Source organism: Nicotiana tabacum, chromosome 22, assembly GCF_000715075.1.
Source record: "Nicotiana tabacum cultivar K326 chromosome 22, ASM71507v2, whole genome shotgun sequence".
In the NCBI taxonomy this organism is placed as follows: domain Eukaryota; kingdom Viridiplantae; phylum Streptophyta; class Magnoliopsida; order Solanales; family Solanaceae; genus Nicotiana; species Nicotiana tabacum.
Window position 1 is genome coordinate 146,182,100 of NC_134101.1, and position 23,822 is coordinate 146,205,921.

General features: G+C 36.3%; 2 protein-coding genes across 2 annotated transcripts; both read left to right on the forward strand.

Annotated features, from left to right (window-relative positions):
• Positions 1–582: 582 nt before the first annotated feature.
• Positions 583–1,359, forward strand: LOC142176098 (uncharacterized). Its single transcript, XM_075243166.1, has one exon. The coding sequence runs from the start codon at positions 583–585 to the stop codon at positions 1,357–1,359; it is 777 nt and encodes a 258-aa protein (XP_075099267.1).
• A 7,591-nt stretch (positions 1,360–8,950) lies between these two features.
• On the forward strand, positions 8,951–15,140 carry LOC107819175 (NADH dehydrogenase [ubiquinone] flavoprotein 2, mitochondrial). Its single transcript, XM_016645262.2, has 10 exons — positions 8,951–9,165; positions 9,286–9,318; positions 9,428–9,493; positions 10,292–10,408; positions 10,790–10,867; positions 10,962–11,067; positions 11,172–11,218; positions 14,418–14,495; positions 14,589–14,654; positions 14,736–15,140. Exons 1-10 carry the CDS (start codon positions 9,100–9,102, stop codon positions 14,850–14,852), a joined length of 774 nt encoding a protein of 257 aa, XP_016500748.1. The 5' UTR covers positions 8,951–9,099; the 3' UTR covers positions 14,853–15,140.
• The last annotated feature ends 8,682 nt before the right edge of the window (positions 15,141–23,822 follow it).

Sequence of the window (23,822 nt, forward strand, 5' to 3'; positions counted from 1 at the left end):
TCGCAGGATTTCCGGCGGATCGATGTTAGCGCTATTTGTTCTCTGAAGTTTTCAGTTTTTCCGATGACGATGTTGTGGTGATTCAATATGTCTTTCCGGTGAAGCTTAGAGGTGGAGATTTTCCTTTTATCTTCCAATTGAAGGTTGTTGCCTTTTAATTTCACTGAAAATTTGGTAATTTTTTTCCGATTATAATTGTGTTTTCACTGAGTTCTAGTTTGGTGAATTTCGGAACCCTAATTTTCTCGAAGTAACTTTGTTATGGCCCCTAATGTTGATGCTTCAAATGTTACCACTACTGCTTCATCTAGTATTGTTGAGCCATCACATCCTTTATACCTGTATCACTCTGATTCCCCTGGTACAGTTTTGATTACAAAATGCTTTAATGGGACGGGGTATAAAGGATGGAGACGAAGCATGCTGATTGGTTTGTCATGTAAGAACAAGTTAGGAATTATAAATGGAACTATCCCTAAGCCTAGAACAAATTCTGTTTTGTTCGAACCATGGATTCGTTGTAACGATATGGTCACTACGTGGATACTAAATAGCTTGGATACATAAATTAGAGAGAACGTGATGTATACTGAATCCGCACAAAAATTGTGGCAAGAGATTGAGCAGCGTTATGGCAAGGCAAATGGTACTAAGCTGTTTCAAATTAGAAAGGATCTTGCATCCATCTCCCAGGGATCCTCCAGCATTGCATCTTATTTTAACTGTATTAAGAAACTTTGGGATGAATTAGCGTACTCTATCTCATATCCAAATTGCACGTGTGGATGTAAGGAAGCATTTCAGAAGATAGAAAAAGAAGAAGAACAAAAGGTTCACCGGTTCTTAATGGGATTAAATGAGCCTTACACTGGAGTTAGGAGAAATATCTTGCTTATGAAGCCTTTGCCTGATATTGACAGTGTATATGCAATGTTGATAGAAGATGAGAGTCAAGTTAAGAGTCAGTCCTCCAATCCAACCTTTATTTTAAATTCTGCTTCTTTTGCTACTGGAGTTCAGAAGCCCTTCAATTTTGCTTACAATTCAGAAGCTACCACTCAGAAGCCTTTTAATTCAAGGGTAAATTTTGACTCCGCAAAGAGGGGCAACTCTAATTTGATGTATAGATACTGTAAGAAGCCAGGACATCTCATTGATAAATGCTACAAACTACATAGGTATCCTTCTGGTTTTGGAGCTAAATTCAAGAGGTCTGCAGCTTATGCTCATGTGTCAGAACCATCCAACATGGGGCAACCTGATAATTCTGATTCTGAAGGATCTAAAGCAATTCCACTTGACATTGGAGGGAATATTTTGACAAAGGAAAAATATGATCAGTTGATAACTCTACTTTAACAATCCAAGCTTTCATCCACTACTCAGGAGAGCACATCTGCTTCAGCCAACTTTGCAGGTTTGATAGCTAATACTACTTTTGGTAATTGTGGTTTTCACACTTGCAATCTGTCTAGGGTAGAGGACAGTTTTTGAATTATAGACTCAGGTGCAACTAATCATATGACTCCTCATGCAACACTACTCACTGATATTAAACCCCTTCCCTTACCCTATCTTGTTACACTTCCTAATGGCTATAAGGCTAAAGTGACCTGTACTGGTACTCTTTTCCTTACCAACGCAATGTTTCTCCCTGATGTTTTACTTGTTCCCTCTTTTCACTACAATCTCATTTCTTTGCATCAGTTGTTGGTATAACTTAAGTGCAATGCTTTCTTTACTCATTATGCTTGTGCTCTATTGCAGGGCCCTTTTCTGAAGAAGCCACTGGTTCTTGGTAAGCTTCAGAAGGGGCTATACATTCTTCAACAAGCTGCCCTTAGTAATTCCAATTCTTCCACTTCTTTTCTTGTAAATACCATGACTGCCAACATTAATAAAATGAATAAGAGCAATTTTCATCATTGTGTTCCTGTGTGTGCTTTCTGGAAATAGTATAACTGGTTCTGATATTCTGTCTACCTCTGCTTTATCTATTTATCACATATGGTACCTAAGGTTAGTACATGCCTCTTTTGCCAAAATGAAAAACATACCCTTTCTTTCCAACAAGTTACCCCATAAGTAGTCTTTTCTGTGTCCAATATGCCCTATGGCCAGGCAACAAAGACTCCTTTTCTCTGAAAGTTCTATTCAAACTACTACTTCTTTTCAGTTAATCCATGTGGATCTACGGGGACCCTATCACACTCAAACATATAATGGATTCAAATATTTCTTAACTATTGTAGATGACCTTACTAGGGCAACATGGACTCATCTCCTATCTTCTAAAGCCAATGCCTTTACCATTCTAAAATCGTTTATATTTATGATTCAAACTCAATTCAGTTCTCATGTTAAAGTAGTGAGATCAGATAATGCATTTGAATTATGGGCAGTTCTGAGGCTATTTCATTCTTCTCTGCCCAAGGAATTCTTCATCAGACTTCTTACTCACATACACCTTAACAAAATAGTGTAGTGAAAAAAAAACATAAGCATCTTCTTGAAACTGCTAGAGCACTCCTTTTCCAATCCAAACTTCCACTCAAATACTAGGGAGAATGTATATTAACTGCTACTTATCTCATAAATAGATTCCCTTCCCCTTTACTTCATCACAAATCACCTTTTGAATTGCTGCATGGTTCCTCTCCTTCTTTTGAACATTTAAGAGCCTTTGGATGCTTGTGCTTTGTTTCTATGCCTAAACCATATCGAGACAAATTCAAATATAGGATAATTCCTTCTATTTTTATTGGATATGCTCCAGGAAAAAAGCCTATAAGTTGTTAAATTTGTCTAACTCAGCCATTTTTCATTCTAGGGATGTGGTGTTTCATGAGAACCTATTTTCTTATTCAGATTCCTCTACTACTCATCTATTTCCTCCTATATCTCCTTATACTGATGCTACACATGAATTTCATTCCACCTCAACAATTCTTCATGCCTCTCCTCATTTGCCATCTGCTCCCTCATCTAGCTCTACACTTCCGCCCTTTAATTCTGATCCTCCTCTCAGAAGATCTGAACGACCATTTAAAACTCATGTACACCTAAATGATTATGTTTGCACCTCAGTTACTAGTTCTAAGAATTGCTCTCCTACTCCTGACACAAGCTTGGTGGAACCTTAATTTTTTCATCAAGCGGTTTCACATCCTGCATGGCAGGAAGCTATGTTAAAGGAGTTTCAGGCCTTGGATGCTAATAACACTTGGACAATTGTACCACTTCCTTCCGGAAAGAAAGCAATTCCTTGTAAATGGGTTTACAAAATTAAACAAAAAGCAGATGGGTCTGTTGAAAGATATAAGGCCAGGTTAGCATTAGAGGTGATAGTCAACAAGAAGGGGTTGACTTTACTGAGACTTTCTTCCCTGTAGTTAAATTGACCACAATTAGATGTTTGTTGACTATAGCTGGTAAGAGAAATTGGACAGTGTTTCAGTGAGATGTCAACAATGCATTTTTGCATAGAGACCTTGACGAAGAGGTATACATGAAAATTCCACCTGGTTTGTGTGTTCAATCCTCTTCTTTTGGGCATGTTCTTTCCTGCAAGCTTAATAAGTCCCTCTATGATCTTAGACAAGCTTCCAGGCAATGGTATGCCAAGTTATCATCTGCCCTTCAATCTAAAGGTTTTCAACCAAGTATGAATGATTACTTATTGTTTATAAAACTGCATGCTAACTGTTTAACTGTCGTGGCAGTCTATGTAGATGATATCCTTGTCACAGGTGATGATTTGTTAGAGATTACTGCTTTGAAGAGTTTTCTAGATAATCAGTTTAAAATCAAGGATCTTGGTGAGATACACTATTTCCTTGGTTTGGAAGTTTTGAAACAATCTAATGTGTTTCTGATTAACCAGCATAAGTTCCTTGTGGCTCTTCTTTCAGAATATCAATGTTCAGCTGTTTCTCCTGTGGCCTCTCTCCTTGATCCTCACTCTAAGCTCTCAGCTGATGTTGGACATCTACTGTCTGATCCTTCTGGATTTAGAAGATTGGTGGGAAAATTGAATTTTCTCCAACATACAAGGCCAGACATTTCTTTTACTGTCCAACACTTGAGCCAATTTATGTCTGCCCCAAGGATACCCCATTTGGATGCAGCCTATCATGTGCTTAGGTACTTAGCTGGGACACCCACTCTAGGTTTGTTGTTATCCAATTCTTCTGATCTTGCTCTTCATGGGTTTTGTGATTCTGACTGGGCCAGTTGTGCTGATTCTCGAAGGTCTGTTAGTGGTCTAATACTCTTCCTTGGTGGTTCTCCTATTGCCTGGAAATCTAAGAAGCAACCCACCATTGTCCTATCCTCTACTGAGATTGAGTATAGGGCCTTGCGGCTGCTAGTTGCTGAGGTGACTTGGGTTCTCAGATTGTTGGCTGACCTTGGTGTTGCTAATCTTACTCTTGTTGATATTTATTGTCATAGCCAGTCTGCGATCCATATTGCAAAGAATCCTGTTTTTCATGAACGGACGAAACATATTGAAGTGGACTGTCATTTTGTGAGGGATGCTTTGAAGTCAGGGGTTATCGCTTTACACTCTATCTCTACCTCCCTACAAGTTGCTGACATTTTTACTAAATCTTTGTTTGGTGTTCATCAACATGAATTTATCTCCAAGCTTGGAATGGATTCCCCTTCCAACTTGAGGGGGGGGTATGTTGAAGTCCATAAAGAGAATGAAGAGCAAAATCCCAAAGGTGATCCGACCCGGTTCATTTGTAAATGATATAAATAGAGTATTTCCTATTATTTTTGTACAGAATAGACTTTCATTCTTTCAGCAATAAAGACATTTTCTTCTCTGCTCTTGTCTTTTCCAATCTACGGTAAGCTTCTAGATGTTTCTTCTCCAAACTTATGCATTGTGAAAAATCCGTTAGTTTTCAAAGCATACTACTGGCTGGAGCTTTTTCGTGGAGGCTGCTAAAGACACTTACTGCAACATAAAAATGAAAGGCGGGTGAAAACTTCCAAAGTTCATAAAAAGGTTAGAAAGGTTAGCTCCCACGTTGGAAGATGAAAGAAATAAAACTGAAATGTGACCCTGCATGATTATTACAAAAATTTATAGCCTGCAGTACTATTAGCATGGAAGATGAAAAAAACAAAACTGAAATGTGAAAACAACAGTGACTAATAATTAAGAAAATTTATATTATAATAGCTAAGAATCCGTTTCTTTTTTTCTATGGACAATATGGTTAGTTTTTACAAGAATAATTTCAGTAAACTAACTTTTGAGTTAGTAGGATGTTTTGGTCATTTTGTTTTTGAAGGATACTTTAGTAAAATAAGTTTATCTAAAAGTCTTCATGCTTATAATATAGTATGATATGATATACACACACACACTCTCGGTTGGGTGAGCGGCTATCTAAATTAATTCTCCTTGTGAAGTGCAACAATAGCCGCTTTTAAGCCCGCTATTTAAAATATATTCACAATTTACAATGTATTTAAAGATTAGTAATTCAGCTAAACTTCAGGACTAAGTATCCTGAATTTAGAAATCTAGGACTTAGTGTCATGAATTTTTGAGTTGTTAATTTAAAATTCAAGACTAAGTATCCTGAATTTTCTGAACTACTAATTTAAAATTCAGGACATAATTTTTGAATTTTTGGACATAATTTTCGAACTTTAGGACATGATGTCCTGAAGAATTTTGAGGTTTAAACTCTAGGACGTCATGTCCTGAAATTTGAACGAAATTTGCTAATCTTTAAATACATTGTAAATTGTGAATATATTTTAAAGGAATTTTTTCATTCTTATATACTATTTAAAACCTTATTATGAAAAATGTCCATGTTTTGGTATTTACCCCACCTACACAAGTTTTGTTTACAAAATATATACATTCCACCTTAAAAGACTCTCAATTCATTATTAGTGCCTTCAATAAAGGGATTTAGTTAAACCTTTTTTTCTTTTTTTTCTCCTCTTCTCTTTCTCCTCTCCAGAATATTGGTACGGGATCTCTCCTGCGGCTGCTTTGAACCCTTTGGATCCATGAACAGATTTGTCTAGTAATACATATGCCTTCCTCTTGCCGACGGAAACACCTTGGTCGTGACTTTCTTAATTGCAAAAACGAGTAAAACGTAAAAGAAAAATCGAAGAAGGTATATAGCAAGCGATTCAAACATTAACTAAATTCCACCGAATTTAAAACATACAAGCAACTGCTAAGTAGTAAGGAAGATAGATTATCTATATCAGAAAGCAGTAGGAAATACATTGGAGAAAGGCTAATTAGGAAGGAACTTTATTTAGTGATAGAGAGGATTAGATCTAATCCTATCGTTGTCACTGTTGCTATTGTCATGCCCATCGTGCTTCTTTTCCTTTTTGTCCTTCTTGTCCTTTTTCTTCTTCTTCTCCTCTCCCTCCCTGTGATGGTTCTCTTCACCTTCTACCGAGTTATACATAACTACAATATCATACCACTTAAATATAATTTTTATACAATTTTTATATAATATGTCTTTTGTATATTTTGTATCTGATTTATACATAGTAAAACCAAATTTCATACAACTAATTATATATATTATACAACTTATCTACAACTTTCATACATTATTTCTACCTAGTTATATATAACTACAATATCATACCACTTAAATACAATTTTTATTCAAATATTTTTCAACTTTCGTACAATATTTAAATAAAAAAATATATATAAACAACAGAATACAACTTATCTAAAATTTTCATACATTATTTCTACTCAGTTATATACAACTACAATATCATACAACTTAAATATAATTTTTATACAATATTGTTCAACTTTCATACAATATATATATGTCATGTCGTCTTCTTCTTCTTCTTCTTCTTCTTCTTCTTCTATGTAATTTTTTTACAATTTTACTACAACTTTACTACAATTTTTGTAGTATAATGTATGTCATATCTTCTTCTTCTTCTTCTTCTTCTTCGAGTTTCAATCTGAAATTCAGCCAAAATCAAGTCTAGTTTTCACCAAAATACCCTCAAAATTGAGATATAAACTCTAAACAATATTCACAATTATTTGCAACAACACCCAGCCCAAACAAATAATAGTTTTTGAAAATCCAAATTTAAATTCAAAGCTTATTAGTGTCTTCAATAAAGGGATTTAGTTAAACCCTTTTTTCTTTTTTTTCTCCTCTTCTCTTTCTTCTCTCCAGAATATTGGTATGAGATTTCTCCTGCGACTGCTTTGAACCCTTTGGATCCATGAATAAATTTGTCTAGTAATCCATATGCCCTCCTCTTGCCGACGAAAACACCTTGGTCGTGACTTTCTTAATTGAAAAAATGAGTAAAAAGTAAAAGAAAAATCGAAGAAGGTATACAGCAAGTGATTCAAACATTAACTAAATTCTATCGAATTTAAAACATAAAAGCAACTGCTAAGTGGTAAGGAAGATAGATGATCTATATCAGAAAGCAGTAGGAAATACATTGGAGAAAGGCTAATTAGGAAGGAACTTTATTTAGTGATAGAGAGGATTAGATCTAATCCTATCGCTGTCACTGTTGCTGCTGTCATGCCCATCATGCTTCTTTTCCTTGTTGTCCTTCTTATCCTTTTTCTTTTTCTTCTTCTCCTCTCCCTCCCTGTGATGGTTCTCTTCGCCTTCTACCGAGTTATAAATAACTACAATATCATACCACTTAAATATAATTTTTATATAATATGTCTTTTGTATATTTTGTATTTGATTTATACACAGTAAAACCAAATTTCATACAACTATTATGTATATTATACAACTTATCTACAACTTTCATACATTATTTCTACCCAGTTACATATAACTACCATATCATACCACGTAAATACAATTTTATACAAAATTTATATAATATATCTTTTGTTTATTTTGTATCTGATTTATACATAGTAAAAATAAATTTTATACAACTTATCTATAATTTTCATACATTATTTGTACTCAGTTATATATAACTACAATATCATATAACTTAAATACAATTTTTGTACAATATTCTTCAACTTTCATACAATATATATATAAACAATAAATATAATTTTTCTACAATTTTACTACAACTTTACTACAATTTCTGTAGTATAATATATGACATGTCTTCTTCTTCTTCTTCTTCTTCTTCTTCTTCTTCTTCTTCTTCTTCTTCTTCTTCTTCTTCTTCTTCTTCTTCTTCTTCTTCTTCTTCTTCAAGTTTCAATCTGAAATTCAGCCAAAATCAAGTCTAGTTTTCACCAAAACACCCTCAAAATTGAGATATAAACTCCAAACAATAATCCCAATTATTTGCAACAACACAAATCCAAATAAATAATAGTTTTTGAAAATCCAAATTCGAATTCAAAATTTCAAAACTTTTTAATGGTTGTCAATGGTAAAATTGCTGCTCTCTTTTCCTTTGCTTTACATTACAGGAATTAAGGATTGAGAGATAGAGAGAGACGTAGAGAAAATTTTCAATTGTTTGCAATAACAATAGAGAGATACATATATATATATATAGAGAGAGAGAGAGTGAGAGCATGAGAGAAAGAGAGAGAGCACATGAGGGAGAGAGAATAAGGATGATATATAATTGATTCCTAATATAAAAGGGATGCTTATTTAATTTCTAAAGTATATATAGTTGCTAAATTTGTATATAGGAGATAATTAAATTGCAACTTGATTAGGAAGGGTAATAAAATTTTTAATAGTGTAGGTACATAAAAATCCCTATTTTAAACAGCATGCTTAAAAGTAGTTACCTGGTCTCATTTCGACTATACTGTATGTGTGTCCATTTCCTATCAAGTTAGCTACTCAACTCACTATTCATTGGAACAATAAGCCCAAACATATCTGATGGCCCAACAAAACGAGAACCAACATCCAACTCTTGTCCAATTCACATGGGCCTACCGGTTTACGGCCTTGATGAGAACACGCGAACAAGGGACGTGTGTGAGGCACGCAAAACCTTCATAGTGAGACTTCGGATTTCTCCATTTTCCTCGCTGCCCCAAAATCTCCATTTTCTCCGACCTCCGTCTGCTCGGATAATCGCCGGAGACCAAAAATGTTCGGTCGCCTCGCTGCACAACGCCTGAACGAGATCCGCACGGCCTTCCGTCGAACTCCTCAGGTATAATCCCCTATTACATCATATTTTCGTATTCACTTAGAAATTCTTCTTTTTGTTATTCGGATTAGCTCTTCTTTCCTTTTAGTCAAAGTCTCTTCTTATTTTTCTGTGATTTTTCAGGCATCGCGTTCTTTTTCGACTGCACTCAACTATGTGAGTTCTTATCAGATTTGTATTTCGGAGTTCTGAGTTCAGATTCAAAATTTGAGCATTCGATTGCGTGTTTATGTTTTTGCTTGTTTCTATTTTCGATTGTACGCAGCACATTGATTCGCCGGACAACAATCCAGACCTTCCTTGGGAGTTTAACGATACAAACAAGGAAAAGGTTAGCATTGCTTATTATCCTCCAGAGTTACCAAAATCTAGTACTTCTTTTCTATATGACTTATAACATTATTTAAATTCTCGTTGCTCCATTCCCTAATACATCAAAAGTTCGATTCTTTGCTAGTCGTGTTCCCTTTTTCTTACAGTATGTATGTGAAAATTGAGAGCTGTTGTTCCCTGGAAATGAATAACAGAGCTTTGAAATGATCCACCTTACGACATAAATTCAAGTTGCATCCACATGAGAAGATTGTCTAATTGAGCGTTTGAAACTTAGTTTCTTATTTGGAAATGAATGAAAGAAAAATGTTTTTTTTAAAAGAACCTAAATGGCCAAAGCTGGTTCTCCATACCCAGCCAAAACAAAACTCGAAGAAAAAAATATGAAAAGAGGCAATCACAAATAAAAGGAAAATAGCATGAAAGTAGGTGATTGATGTTGTTTGAGACATATTGCATTCCCTGATGCATTGACACCAAAATTGCAAAAGACAGAAATATCAACATCTTGCATTCTTCAGCAGGTGTCATAATTCACTTGTAGAATTTACCAAACGAAAAAAAAAGTATCATGCGAAACTTCATGCATCATAGAGCAGTTTGTTTGTTAGTACATAGGGTAACTAGAATGGAGATTTTTGAAATGGCCTTTGAATCATGATTAGCTTCAATTTCAGAGGATTTTCGTAGTAGTGTACTTAAATTGACTCTTACGCATCTTTATAATTGGTAGTTCTTCCTTAAATTGCTTATTCTCTATCTTGAATCCCACTTAGTCCTCCCATGCAATCCACAGGTGAAGGAGATATTGTCTTTCTATCCATCCAACTATAAGCAATCTGCAGTGATTCCTTTGCTGGATCTTGCACAGCAGCAAAATGGAGGGTGGCTTCCTGTTTCGGCGATGAATGCAGTATGTTGACAATGTTTAGATTGATTCGTGCACTTTTTGCCTTATTATAAAGTTTGTGGCCTGAGGCCCAAGGATTGGAATTTTTAAGGGTTGCCACTATAAAATATTGAAATTCCTTAGTGCACTTATATACAATTAATCAGCATTTGATTGCTAGAAAGAATTCAGCTTTAGTTCTTGCCACAGCAATATTTGTGTTGTTTGTCATGTGTATTAACTTGATAGTCATATTACTCAACCTTCATTTTCCTTGTATTAGTCTTAAAATTAGCACGATGTAAAATTGCATTTACTTAATCAGGGGTTATTTGTTCAATAAATTTTCCTTCTATGTCTAACTGGCATTCAAAAGTATCTAATCTAGTCTTCTAAATGTTTAAGGTGGCTAAGGTTATTGAAGTCGCCCCAATTCGTGTATATGAGGTAGCAACCTTCTACACGATGTTCAACAGGACAAAAGTGAGTAGTTTTCTTGACATTTTGGCTTGTGCAAGTGCAGAAATAGAAAACCAATTTTTACTTAGCATAGCTTACTCAGTTTTTCATCCTTTAGGTTGGCAAATACCACCTTTTGGTTTGTGGCACAACACCTTGTATGATCCGTGGTTCAAGAGGTATTGAAGAGGCTATACTGAAGCACCTGGGAGTAAAGCGCAATGGTCAGTGTTATATGGAGATATTTCCAACTTTATTTGTTAATTCTTCTAATATTCCTATTGTTGAGGCGTTCTTATTCTGGGACTTTGCTTCTTCGTGTATGCAGAAGTAACCAAGGATGGCTTATTTTCTGTTGGTGAAATGGAATGCATGGTGAGTCATTTTTCATACATCTTATTGATGTTGACCTTGTTTTTTTTTACGGCCTTGACAGCATGTCTATGTGATAGCTTTTGTGAACTATTTTAGGCTTATTTGCTTTCCAACCCTAAGATCTGATGCTGAGATTGGTGTTTGTTATGCTTAACTGTTATCCAATAAATCACATGACCATGCTTGTGACTTGTGACTAGTAGTAACCAAATTAAGGAAAGTAGAAGTCGGCTTATCTTTAATGTTGTATGACAGGCACTTTGCTTTATTGTAGCTTGTAAGGCAAATATAATAAGACAGCAGAGATTTTCTCAGCTTGCTGCCTTGGTTATAGTTGTTCTTAACTTCTTATAATAAACGTGCCTTGTAGATTATGATGCATATGCACTCTTAATCGCGAGCAAGCCTGCTTCTATGGCATTTTGAAAGAAATGTTGATGTTTTTTAATCCAATAATATCATTAGTCAGTGATCATTCATCTAGAAAAAGACAATACTTGCAGTCAATTGTCCAATAAGAATGCAAAAATCCTCTTTCCTTATATCAAATACTAGTATCTTTCGTAGCAAAACTTTAATTGGAATAAAAACCTCTAATACACTTGGTCTCAAGACCTTAAGCCCATAATTGGACGGCCAAGAAAGAAGCTCCAAACCATTAGTGTACTTAAACAGATAATGAGCAATTCAACAACCCAATCAGAACAGTGAAGAATCTAGAATTAGCAATGGTGACCTCAACCTCAACACCAGGTTCAATGGTGATGTAGGCGATCTGCTTGACAACATCTGCAGAATTGAAAAGGTCAATCACACGCTCGTGGACTCGCAGCTCAAACCTGTCCCATGTATTTGTGCCTTCTCCACAGGGAGACTTTCTAACTGCCAGTTTCAAAACCCAATTGTTTTGTGCTTGATGAACCCGCGATCATGATTGAGATCAGCAATGATAAGGCATTATTTGCTTGTGTGAGCGCCGGCTTATGGAGAAATTATGGAGAAACTAGATTCAATCAGGATATAGTTCATCTAACAGTCTAGCACATGCCACGGGCTCAACATGAAGAAAGAAGACAAAAGGATCTTCAAATTACCATCTAAGTTTTGAAAAGATTCTTGGGAATGCTACAGCTATATTAGAAGAGCTTGGGTGGTTTCTAGAAAACACGAAGATAGAAGACGTCGTAAGAAGCCAATTTCTATCAGTTTTACCCTCTAGTGCTCAAGTTTATGTGCATACATGTGTGTCATCACCTCATTGGTCGAAGCTCAAGTGGTCACATAAGTGTTTTGATATGTTAAAGTTGAACTGAAGTGAGACCTTGTAACGTCCTGATGTTTGTGGTGCTAAACCAAGGATTGATATAACTGCAAAGTGCCCAAAACCTGCTTTGTTTCTTCATTCGTTCATCCCATGTTCATGGTCCTTCGGTTACTATATCACTAGGCATATTAATTCTTGGTCTAAAAGGGTACATTGTGCTCTTGTCTGGTTAGCAGGTAGAAACATATTGTGTGACAACCAGTTAACCATAATTTATTAATGCAAGTAGAAACTGGCCTTCTAACTACGTTGGGTAATATGATAACCCACAGAGGTCTGTGGTTGTGGATTGGAACTTCAGTGTATAATGGTGTGCATGGAGACATGAACAAACACAAGCAAATTATTTGGACGGATACACAATGATTCCTCCTGTAACTAAAGTAAAGGGAGAGAAGGTATCAGTAAGTGGGGTATTAAATGAATTATTTTTTACCCTGCAAAACTAGCAACTTGTTGAGGAACCTTTTCCTCATAACCATTTTGAAGGTCTAGACCTGGTCAAATTACAGACACTAAAGACTTGAATTCATGCCTTTCTTGGTTGAATGGTTTCTAGATACGTGTGAAGAGAAAGATGTGATAGACAGGGAACTACTAGTCTACTGCAGTACTACTCAAAGTGAGAGAACTCATCTTTACTGTTAATCAGCCATTTTTTCTCAAACCGTATTCTCCTATGTTTTGATAACCATGAAATATTTTGTGGTGGATAATGGACCCAACCCTAAATCGATGCTGACAAATAACCAACTTGCAAACTTAAATGCTATGCTCTTGTACACGACAGGGTTCGAACCCGTGACGAGCACCTAACCCACATATCACAAGCTGCACGTTTACCACTTTACCAAAGCCCTACGGGCAAAATTTGACTAGATTAAGTTCTCGCTGTTGCATGTCAGAACGTCATTGGGGCCAATGCATTGAGGCTATCCTGTGGATCATGTTGAGACATGAATTGGGTATCTGAAAGGGGGAACTTACTAGTAATTTTGGAACTATGGAGAAGTCGTGACAATTATAAAGATATATCACACCCCAAAGAAAAAGCATGGCGGGAAAGATAAAGACTTTGTCTTTGCCTCTAGCTTTTGCGTAAACCCTCATCTTAAAACCTTGTTCAGACTAGCTTAGGTCCACTAACCATTTTTGTAAAGGCATAAGATACAATTCTGGAAGTGAAAAGGTGATACCTACTGTTCAATGAAAAGTTATGCTTTTCCATCAGAAGACAATTTTAAAATAGAGGTAAAGAAGACATGAGAAGTGCCAAAAAAATCAAACTGTCACATGAGTTGATTAAAATTGCTGTTCAGATCCTGTGGAGATTTGCTCTCCATATGACTATGAGGATTTAATGGTTAGGGCTTAGCTATTACTATTGAGAGGTCCTTGCATTAGACGTGTAAAAAGCAAACTTATCCCATGTTGCTTTCTGATAATCCCACCCTTGATCAGGTCCTTGGTCTTTAGAGATGAACTTTTTTACTTTCTACTATTTTGCGAATAGTGGGGGAAAAGATAGTTGGATTGACAGGTAAATTGGCACACTACTTTTATATTCCCAATGTAAGCTTAATTTAATGATAGTATAAGGGACATTACTATGAAGGACGACTTGATAAAACTAAAGGGAGATTTTGTTTTGGTGGGGGTGGTTGTGATTTTTTTAATCTAGTTGAAAGAGTGGGAAGACTATTAGTGTTGTTTAAACTAATGTGACATCCTTCTAACTTTTCCATGCATTGGAGGCTCTTCAGCAAGGAACCAGTGATTAGATGATTATATTTGTTCCATAATGTTGAACACAATTCGAGTCATTACTTATTTGACATATAACCATTTCGATATTGTACCTCATTTTTGTGGTAGGGGTGCTGTGTAAATGCTCCAATGATGACGGTGGCCGACTATTCCAATGGATCTGAAGGATATAAATACAATTATTATGTGAGTTATTACTTTAATCCTGTTTTTATCGGTTGTTTAGTCTTGTACTGATAAGTATTTCTAGCTCAATTGGTCTCTCCTTCCTTTCTGCAGGAGGATTTGACTCCAAAGAGAGCTGTAGAGATTGTCGAGGCATTCAGGAAAGGTGAAAAACCACAGGTAAGATGACTGTTACATATACTAATTTTATTGTGCATAGATATTACTGCATTGTTGATCGGCTTGCTTTTCATGTTTCAGCGTGGCACTCAAAACCCAGGTCGTATCAATTGTGGACCGGAAGGAGGAAACACTACATTATTAGGTGAACCTAAGGCTCCTCCTTGCCGGGATTTAGATGCTTGCTCTGCTGAATAGATTTTTTGTTGTTGTGTTCTTAATAATACAAAACAGTGGATGGGGAGAGGCATCCCAGGTCATATGCAGTAAATTACTGACTGCACTGAAGTTTAAAGATTGTCTCCTGCCTGTTAGTATGGTTACAGGTGTTGATTTTTGTTTATGGTAATCCATTCTTAAATCGTACCTGATCTGTTGAAGGTTCTTGTATTGGGTCAGAATGTCATATTTTGCCGAAAAATTGCTTTGATACAGATTTGTTAGTGTACAATTAATAAGAATGAATTGACAAATCAGTTGCTTGCAGATTCAAGAGGTACCAGCTAGTTCATAAATACTGGAAATTGTGCTTCCATTACATTTTAATCAAACTAATGTTTGGTACGTTTGTGTAAAAGCAGACTAAAGATGGATTCCAGTTGAATGCAGGGTCTTTTTGTTTTTGCTAATTGAGATATGTGACAGATCCGTTTATATCTGAAAAAAAGAAGATTTTTTTAACAACCACAATCGTCTAGAGACAATAATAATAGTTTGCAAGCACCGGCAACAATTAATTCATTTTGTTGCTTTATTTTAGGTCAAAGAGGGTTCCATTTCTCATTCAGAAGGAGAAGGGAGTATTGTTTCCCTAATACTAAACGATTAAGGGGGGCGTTCAGAATTTAAGATTTTACTATCTTTATAGTTACCCAAGGACTGGAATTGGAGACGAAGCTACTATTCTGAGTTCTGAGTCTTCTTGTTGCGTTTATGCTTGCGTTAGCTGGTACACCAAATGCCATTCTTAATCGTTTGGGCCCTCGACCTTATCAGTTATTGCATTACCTTACCCAATGAATTAAGATCTTATATCCCACTGTTTTATTTTAATTTATAATTGTGTTTGATTGCACATGAAATCTAAAGACTTTTGGCACATACCTAAAGTATCTTAGAACTTGTAATGTCAGATATCATAACGTTTCTATTGTTATAGGGGTGTCATTACGGGTATAGTCGAAAATTTAAGTTAAAGAGTTTTTTTACATTACATTCTTTATAAACAGAAAAAGCAGTATGTCATAAGTTTTTTATATCACTCTAATACTATACAGACACTTTGTCTCGTGCTGAGTTTATTTTGGACTTTAAGCCATTGGGCTTTAAAGTAGAAGAAGTGTGAATTGGAAATGAAGGGAAATAAAATGGAGGGAAATAAAATGGAGGGAAAATGAAAATTTGAAGAAGTGAACTTTTGTCTTGCACTTTGTCCCTCATTGGTGAGGGACAATCACATTTGTGTGCTTATATATAGATTCACTTCTTAAAGCTCTTAAAAGGAGTTGAAGAGAATGAACCCTCGCGCCGTCGTTGTCGCTCGGCTTCGGCTTCAGATTTGTCAAACGATCGATAAGATTATTTTTTGGACAAAATTTATTTAATTATTTAATAATTAATTAAATGCCAAATCACTGCTGAAACTACGCCAGAACCCTGCTGAAAGTTCAGAGGGCCTCGCTGGCCGCGGTTCTGTCGCGACCGCGGTAGAATCGCGGCAGTCAGATTCAGAGAGCCTCTCTGTCCGCGGTTCTGTCGCGATCGCGGTAGAACCGCGGCAGACCGCGTATTTTCTGAAAAGACACCTTTCCAGACACCTCTTCTGATATTTGCCTATAAATTCTGAGGCAAGGCTGCATCTTCTGAACACGAAAAACACTCCAGAACTTCTTTCTTTCTGAATATACTGCATCCTAATTCGCAGTCTCTCTCTCTCAAATTCGTAAGTGTGATTTTGCTCCGTTCTTTGAGTTCGTTGGTATCCTGCAGTTTGTATTGCCACTGTTGCAGGAAGGTTTATTCCGTTTTATCCTGGGAGGATTTAATCCATTACCTTGGCAACGTGTGAGGGGGTTAAAATTCCTTAAGGACGCACAAGAAAAATTGTGGACTCGGAATATTTCTGATTCTTTACTATTTTATACATTTCTTTATTCTTCTAACAGTTTTCTGATTTTTGTTTTAACACAGTTACGCTCACAAGCTTAAGGAATTTTATTTTACTAACGTTTCTGTGTTGATTATTAAACTGTTTTCTATATACTTTGTTGGAGACTAAAGCCTTGTTGCTTTCTACTCCTATAATTGTTTCTGTCCAGTTTAAAGTACATAAAAACTTTGCCGGAATAATAAACGTACGGATTTGAAGTATATAAAAACTTCACCATTGTTACGTGTTCTATGTTTGGTTTGATATTCAGTTTGAAGATATCAAAACTTCACTGATTTAACAAGTTCTGTATTGTTTTCAACTTTACAGAAATATGACGAATGAAAACCAAACTAATGGAAGTGTTGCGGGAACGGGTGCTACTGTTACGAGTGCTGCTGCCTCGTCAAGCCATTCTACTCCTGCTCATGCTATGGCACCGGCAGAAAAACCCGGAAAATTTTCCGGTATTGACTTCAAACGCTGGCAAATGAAGATGCTCTTCTATCTTACTACGTTGAGTTTGCAACGTTTCATCAAGGAGGATCCTCCGGTCATGGCTGAGAATACTCCGGATGATGAACGACTTGTTGTAACTGAAGCATGGAAACATTCTGATTTCTTGTGCAAAAATTACATATTGAGTTGTTTGGAAGATGGCTTGTACAATGTCTATAGTGTCATGGAAACTTCAAAAGCGTTATGGAATGCACTTGAGAAAAAATACAAGACTGAGGATGCCGGACTTAAGAAGTTCGTGGCTGCAAGGTTTTTGGATTTCAAGATGATTGACACTAGGTCAGTCATAACCCAAGTCCAAAAATTACAAGTCATTGTGCATGACCTCCTTGCTGAAGGTATGACCCGAGTCAATAATTTTATTAATAAGATTTATCTTATTACTAATTATGAGATTATTATTGAAGGTATGGTCATAAATGAGGCCTTTCAAGTTGCTGCTTTCATTGAAAAGTTACCTCCGTTGTGGAAGGATTTTAAGAACTATCTTAAACACAAGCGGAAGGAGATGACACTAGAAGACTTGATTGTTCGTTTGAGGATAGAAGAAGACAACAAAAATGCTGAAAAGAAGTCACGTGGAAACTCGACAATAATGAGGGAAAACGTTGTTGAGGAGGCGCCACAAAATAAGAAGAGGAAGAAGGCTTCCGGACCAAAGAATTACCCTAGCAAGAAAAAGTTCAAGGGTAATTGCCACAACTGTGGAAGATCTGGGCATAAGGCCGTGGATTGTCGTGCGCCCAAGAATGATAAGAAGAAAAAGAATCAAGCTAACATGGTTGAAGATGAAATGGAGGACTTATGTTCCATGTTGTCTGAATGCAATTTGGTAGGAAATCCAAAAGAATGGTGGATAGATTCTGGAGCCACCCGCCATATTTGTGCTAACAAGGAGTTATTTTCTTCTTATGCCCCCGCAGGACCCAACGAGACAATCTTCATGGGAAATTCATCTACGGCCAAAATTGAAGGAGTTGGCAAGATTGCGTTGAAGATGACGTCGGAAAAAATAGTGACTCTAAATTAATTCCTCCATGTTCCAGAATTCGCAAGAATCTTGTGTCTACCTCACTTCTTGTCAAGAATGGATTCAAATGTATTTTTGTTTCTAATAGTGTTGTACTTAGTAAGAACGATGTATATGTAGGAAAAGGTTACCTAAATGAGGGCCTTTTTAAGCTAAATGTAATAGCAGTTCCTATCAATAAAGTGAATGTTTCTTCTTACTTACTTGAGTCAAACACTTTATGGCATTCGCGTTTAGGTCACGTAAACTTCAAAACATTGCGGAAGATGATAAATCTAGAAGTATTGCCAAAATTTGATTGCATTAATTCCAAATGTCAAATATGTGTGGAATCAAAGTATGCTAAGCATCCTTATAAGTCCGTTGAAAGGAATTCAAGTCCTTTAGACTTAATTCACACAGATATTTGCGACATGAAGTCAACACCATCTCGCGGTGGGAAAAAGTATTTTATTACTTTTATTGACGATAACACGAGATACTGCTATGTTTATTTACTTAATAGTAAATATGAGGCAATTGATGCTTTCAAGCAATACAAGAATGAAGTTGAAACACAACTAAACAAAAAGATCAAAATGATAAGAAGTGATAGGGGTGGCGAATATGAATCTCCTTTTGAAGAAATTTGTTTGAAAAATGACATTATTCACCAAACAACTGCCCCTTACTCTCCACAATCTAATGGAATTGCGGAGAGGAAGAATCGAACATTGAAGGAGATGATGAATGCATTGCTAATAAGTTCTGGCTTACCAGAGAACTTGTTGGGGGAAGCTATACTTACAGCTAACCGAATAATCAACCGTGTACCTCATAGTAAAACACAGTCCATTCCTTATGAAAAGTGGAAAGGAAGGAAGCCTAGCTTGAAATACTTCAAAGTGTGGGGGTGTTTAGCTAAGGTACAAGTTCCTAAACCTAAAAGGGTTAAGATAGGTCCAAAAACGGTTGATTGTGTGTTTATTGGATATGTAACCAATAGCAAGGCATATCGTTTTCTGGTTCATAAATCAGAAAATCCTGAGATTCACATTAATACGATAATAGAATCAGATAATGCTGAATTCTTTGAAACTATTTATCCGTATAAAAAGGAAAGTGAAGTGACCTGCCAAAAGTCAAAACGACCTCGGGAGGAAATAACAGATGGTATGCCTAATGAAGAAAATCCAAGAAGAAGTAAACGTCAAAGGATATCTACTTCATTCGGTCCAGATTTTCTGACTTTTCTGTTAGAAAATGAGCCTCGTACCTTCAAGGAAGCAATGTCTTCCTCAGAAGTACAATATTGAAAAGAAGCTGTCAATAGTGAAATAGAATCCATATTGAGCAACCATACTTGGGAATTGGTTGATCTTCCTCCGGGTAACAAAACGTTGGGTTCTAAATGGATTTTCAAGAAGAAAATAAAAGACGATGGTACTATTGACAAATACAAGGCAAGACTTGTTGTCAAAGGATTTAGACAACGAGAAGGTCTTGACTATTTTGACACATACTCGCCGGTAACAAGAATTACATCTATTCGGATGCTAATAGCGTTAGCCGCCTTGTATGGTCTTCAAATCCATCAAATAGATGTAAAAACAACATTCTTAAATGGTTATCTTGAGGAAGAAATTTACATGAACCAACCTAAAGGGTTTGTGGTTCCGGGAAAAGAAAAGAAGGTGTGTGGACTTGTTAAGTCTCTTTATGGACTAAAACAAGCACCCAAACAATGACATGCGAAATTTGACCAAACAATGTTGTCAAATGGTTTTAAGATTAATGAATGTGATAAGTGTGTTTACATTAAGAACGTTCAAAATCATGTAATCATTGTTTGCTTATATGTTGATGATATGCTAATAATGAGCAAAGACATTGCCGACATTCAAGCTACTAAGCGTATGCTTGCTAGTAAGTTTGATATGAAAGACTTAGGAGTTGCCGATGTAATTCTAGGAATTAAAATCCAGAGGACTCCTCAAGGTCTAGCTTTGTCTCAATCACATTACGCGGAAATGGTACTTGAAAAATTTAAACACTTGGACTTTAGAAGTGCAAGGACTCCAATTGACTTAAACCATCATCTTATGAAGAATAAAGGCGAAAGTACGTCTCAATTGGAGTATGCTCGTGTGTTGGGAAGTCTAATGTACATCATGAACTGTACACGACCCGATATAGCTTGTGCAATAAGTAAACTTAGTCGATTCACAAGTAATCCCAACAAGCATCACTGGGTGGCTATGAAACGAGTTCTGGGATATTTGGAGTATACCCAAGACTACGCTTTGCACTACAATAAATATCCTGCGGTTATTGAAGGATATAGTTATGCTAATTGGATAACCGGCTCATCAGAAACAAAGTCCACAGGTGGATATGTGTTTACTGTTGGTGGAGGAGCAGTATCTTGGAAGTCTTCCAAACAGACATGTATCGCTCGCTCTACAATGGAATCAGAGTTTATAGCATTGGATAAAGCCGGTGAAGAAGCTGAATGGCTTCGGAATTTTTTAGAAGACATTCCGTTCTGGCCAAAACCTTTGGCTCCTATTTGCATACATTGCGATAGTGAGGCTGCAATAGGACGGGCAGGGAGCGTTATGTATAACGGAAAGTCTCGTCATATACGACGAAGACATAATACCGTTAGACAACTACTTTCTAGTGGAATTATCACTATTGATTATGTAAGATCAAAGGATAATGTTGCGGATCCACTTACAAAAGGCTTAACTAGAGAGGGAGTTGAGAAATCATCTAAGGGAATGGGACTATGGCCGAGGACAAGTCAACATGGCGGTAACTCTACCTAGAATTTTGGATGTTCCGAGATCTAGGTTCAAGGAGCTCAAACAAAGTTGTGATTGACCGGTTCAACATTGTCAAAACAAAATCTTTGGTCCATTCTCGTGATGAAGACAATGTTCAGTAACAAGGATAGAACTTTACACGTTCTTTAATGATTCCCAAAGTTTGATGAGGTATCTATCAAATAGTGTCAATCTAAAGGATTACACGTTTAGGAATCACCTACGTAAGTGTGAAGTGTAAGCCGCTTCAAGGAGAATTCTGTAAGGCCAATTCTCTACGCACTTATGAGACCAGGCGGTGTTCATGGCTAAAACGAACACAACAATGAGAACCAAAAGACGGTTAAGGGTTGGTTGTGTGGCATATGGCTGTCTAGGTATACACTAAAGTTCGACGGTTCAAAGATATCAAATCTACCGATTGACCAAGTATATCCGACATATGTTCACTACGGAAAGTTCAAAGGGAAACCTACTTATCCAGATGCAATTAATCCTTACTTGCAAAATCACATAGCTTTCATCTATGATCTTTCTTGATACAGCCATTCCCATTCATGTGGGGGATTGTTGGACTTTAAGCCATTGGGCTTTAAAGTAGAAGAAGTGTGAATTGGAAATGGAGGGAAATAAAATGGAGGGAAAAGGAAAATTTGAAGAAGTGAACTTTTGTCTTGCACTTTGTCCCTCATTGGTGAGGGACAATCACATTTGTGTGCTTATATATAGATTCACTTCTTAAAGCTCTTAAAAGGAGTTGAAGAGAATGAACCCTCGCGCCGTCGTCGTCGCTCGCTCGGCTCGGCTTCGGCTTCGGCTTCGGCTTCGGCTTCGGCTTCGGCTTCGGCTTCGGCTTCGGCTTCGGCTTCGGCTTCGGCTTCGGCTTCGGATTCGGATTTGTCAAATGATCGATAAGATTATTTTTTGGACAAAATTTATTTAATTATTTAATAATTAATTAAATGCCAAATCACTGCTGAAACTACGCCAGAACCCTGCTGAAAGTTCAGAGGGCCTCGCTGGCCGCGGTTCTGCCGCGACCGCGGTAGAATCGCGGCAGTCAGATTCAGAGAGCCTCTCTAGCCGCGTTCTGCCGCGATCGCGGTAGAACCGCGGCAGGACGCGTATTTTCTGAAAAGGCACCTTTCCAGACACCTCTTCTGATATTTGCCTATAAATTCTGAGGCAAGACTGCATCTTCTGAACACGAAAAACACTCCAGAACTTCTTTCTTTCTGAATATACTACATCCTAATTCGCAGTCTCTCTCTCTCTCAAATTCGTAAGTGTGATTTTGCTCCGTTCTTTGAGTTCGTTGGTATCCTGCAGTTTGTATTGCCACTGTTGCAGGAAGGTTTATTCCGTTTTATCCTGGGAGGATTTAATCCATTACCTTGGCAACGTGTGAGGGGGTTAAAATTCCTTAAGGACGCACAAGAAAAATTGTGGACTCAGAATATTTCTGATTCTTTACTATTTTATATATTTCTTTATTCTTCTAACAGTTTTCTGATTTTTGTTTTAACACAGTTACGCTCACAGTTTATTTGTACAAAGTAGATCAATAAGTGTTGAATATATTTGTTTGAGATGTAAATTAGTGAAGTTATTACTTACAAATATGTACCAAAATCGAAATAATGATAAACAATTTATTAAATTTGTATATCAGTTTGGATTGATATGGAAATAAAAACTCGTCATTTTAGGCAATAAGTCAAATATTTCGATTGGAGGCTGAATAACTTTTGTTGAGGGTGATTTGGTGCTACATTTAGAGGCATGTATAAGATACTCATTTGATTGGATAGTCAGCTGTTTGGCACCTGTATTTATCTGTATATTTTAATATATACTTTGTATCTTCCAATAGGAAGAGAAAGGTTGTGTTAGTATATTGGATAAAATAAATTACTCGAATGACATTAGCGACTCCCACTATACAATGTGGATGAAGTTGCAAATGAAAATCCAGCTCTAAATCTAATAGAGTATTATATAAAAGAGACAATACAAAAATTGACACTTTATAAAGTCGACTTTTTAACTTTAAGATTTCTTAATTAAACACCAGAGCACATGTTTTTTTTATTACTCCCTCCGGTCCAACATAAGTGATTTTTTGGCTTTTTTCTTGTGGTCCAAAATAAGTGATTTTTTAAGATTTCAAAAATAAATTAATTATTTTTTTCCTATATTGTACTTGGAGTAAGTAATGTTGGAGTATGTGTTAGGAGTGTTTATGTGAAGAGATAGTAAAAGTTAATATAGTAAATTTCATTGCTAATTAATGTTAAAAGGTGAATTTTTTAATATGTGTGAAAACAACCAAAAAATCACTTATTTTAGACCGGATGAAGTATTTATTTTCTACTTGGTATCCATTATATGATTTAGAGCCTCGAGTTATGGGATTTACCATAAAGCTCATTAAATGCTCCCTACTAAAAAGAGTTTCATTTCCAAAACTTAAATTCAAGATGTTTGACGAAAAGTGATCTTATTCATTCAACTACAATACTTCGTACTCACCAAAACACATGTTTTAATCCGCCATCAAAATTCCAATCCCCTTCAAAGTCTTTGATAAAAGTTGATTGTTGAAATTTGAGCAGAATAATGAGAGTCCAAGTCAAATTACTGTCATAGGATTACCTTTCCTG

Excerpts from the sequence above, each read along its gene's own strand:
- LOC142176098 (XM_075243166.1), top strand. The coding sequence starts at position 583 with ATGTATACTGAATCCGCACAAAAATTGTGGCAAGAGATTGAGCAGCGT.
- LOC107819175 (XM_016645262.2), top strand. The coding sequence starts at position 9,100 with ATGTTCGGTCGCCTCGCTGCACAACGCCTGAACGAGATCCGCACGGCC. Across the intron at positions 10,868-10,961 it reads CGATGTTCAACAGGACAAAA|GTTGGCAAATACCACCTTTT; the intron begins GTGAGTAGTTTT and ends TTCATCCTTTAG. Across the intron at positions 11,219-14,417 it reads TTGGTGAAATGGAATGCATG|GGGTGCTGTGTAAATGCTCC; the intron begins GTGAGTCATTTT and ends TTTTTGTGGTAG.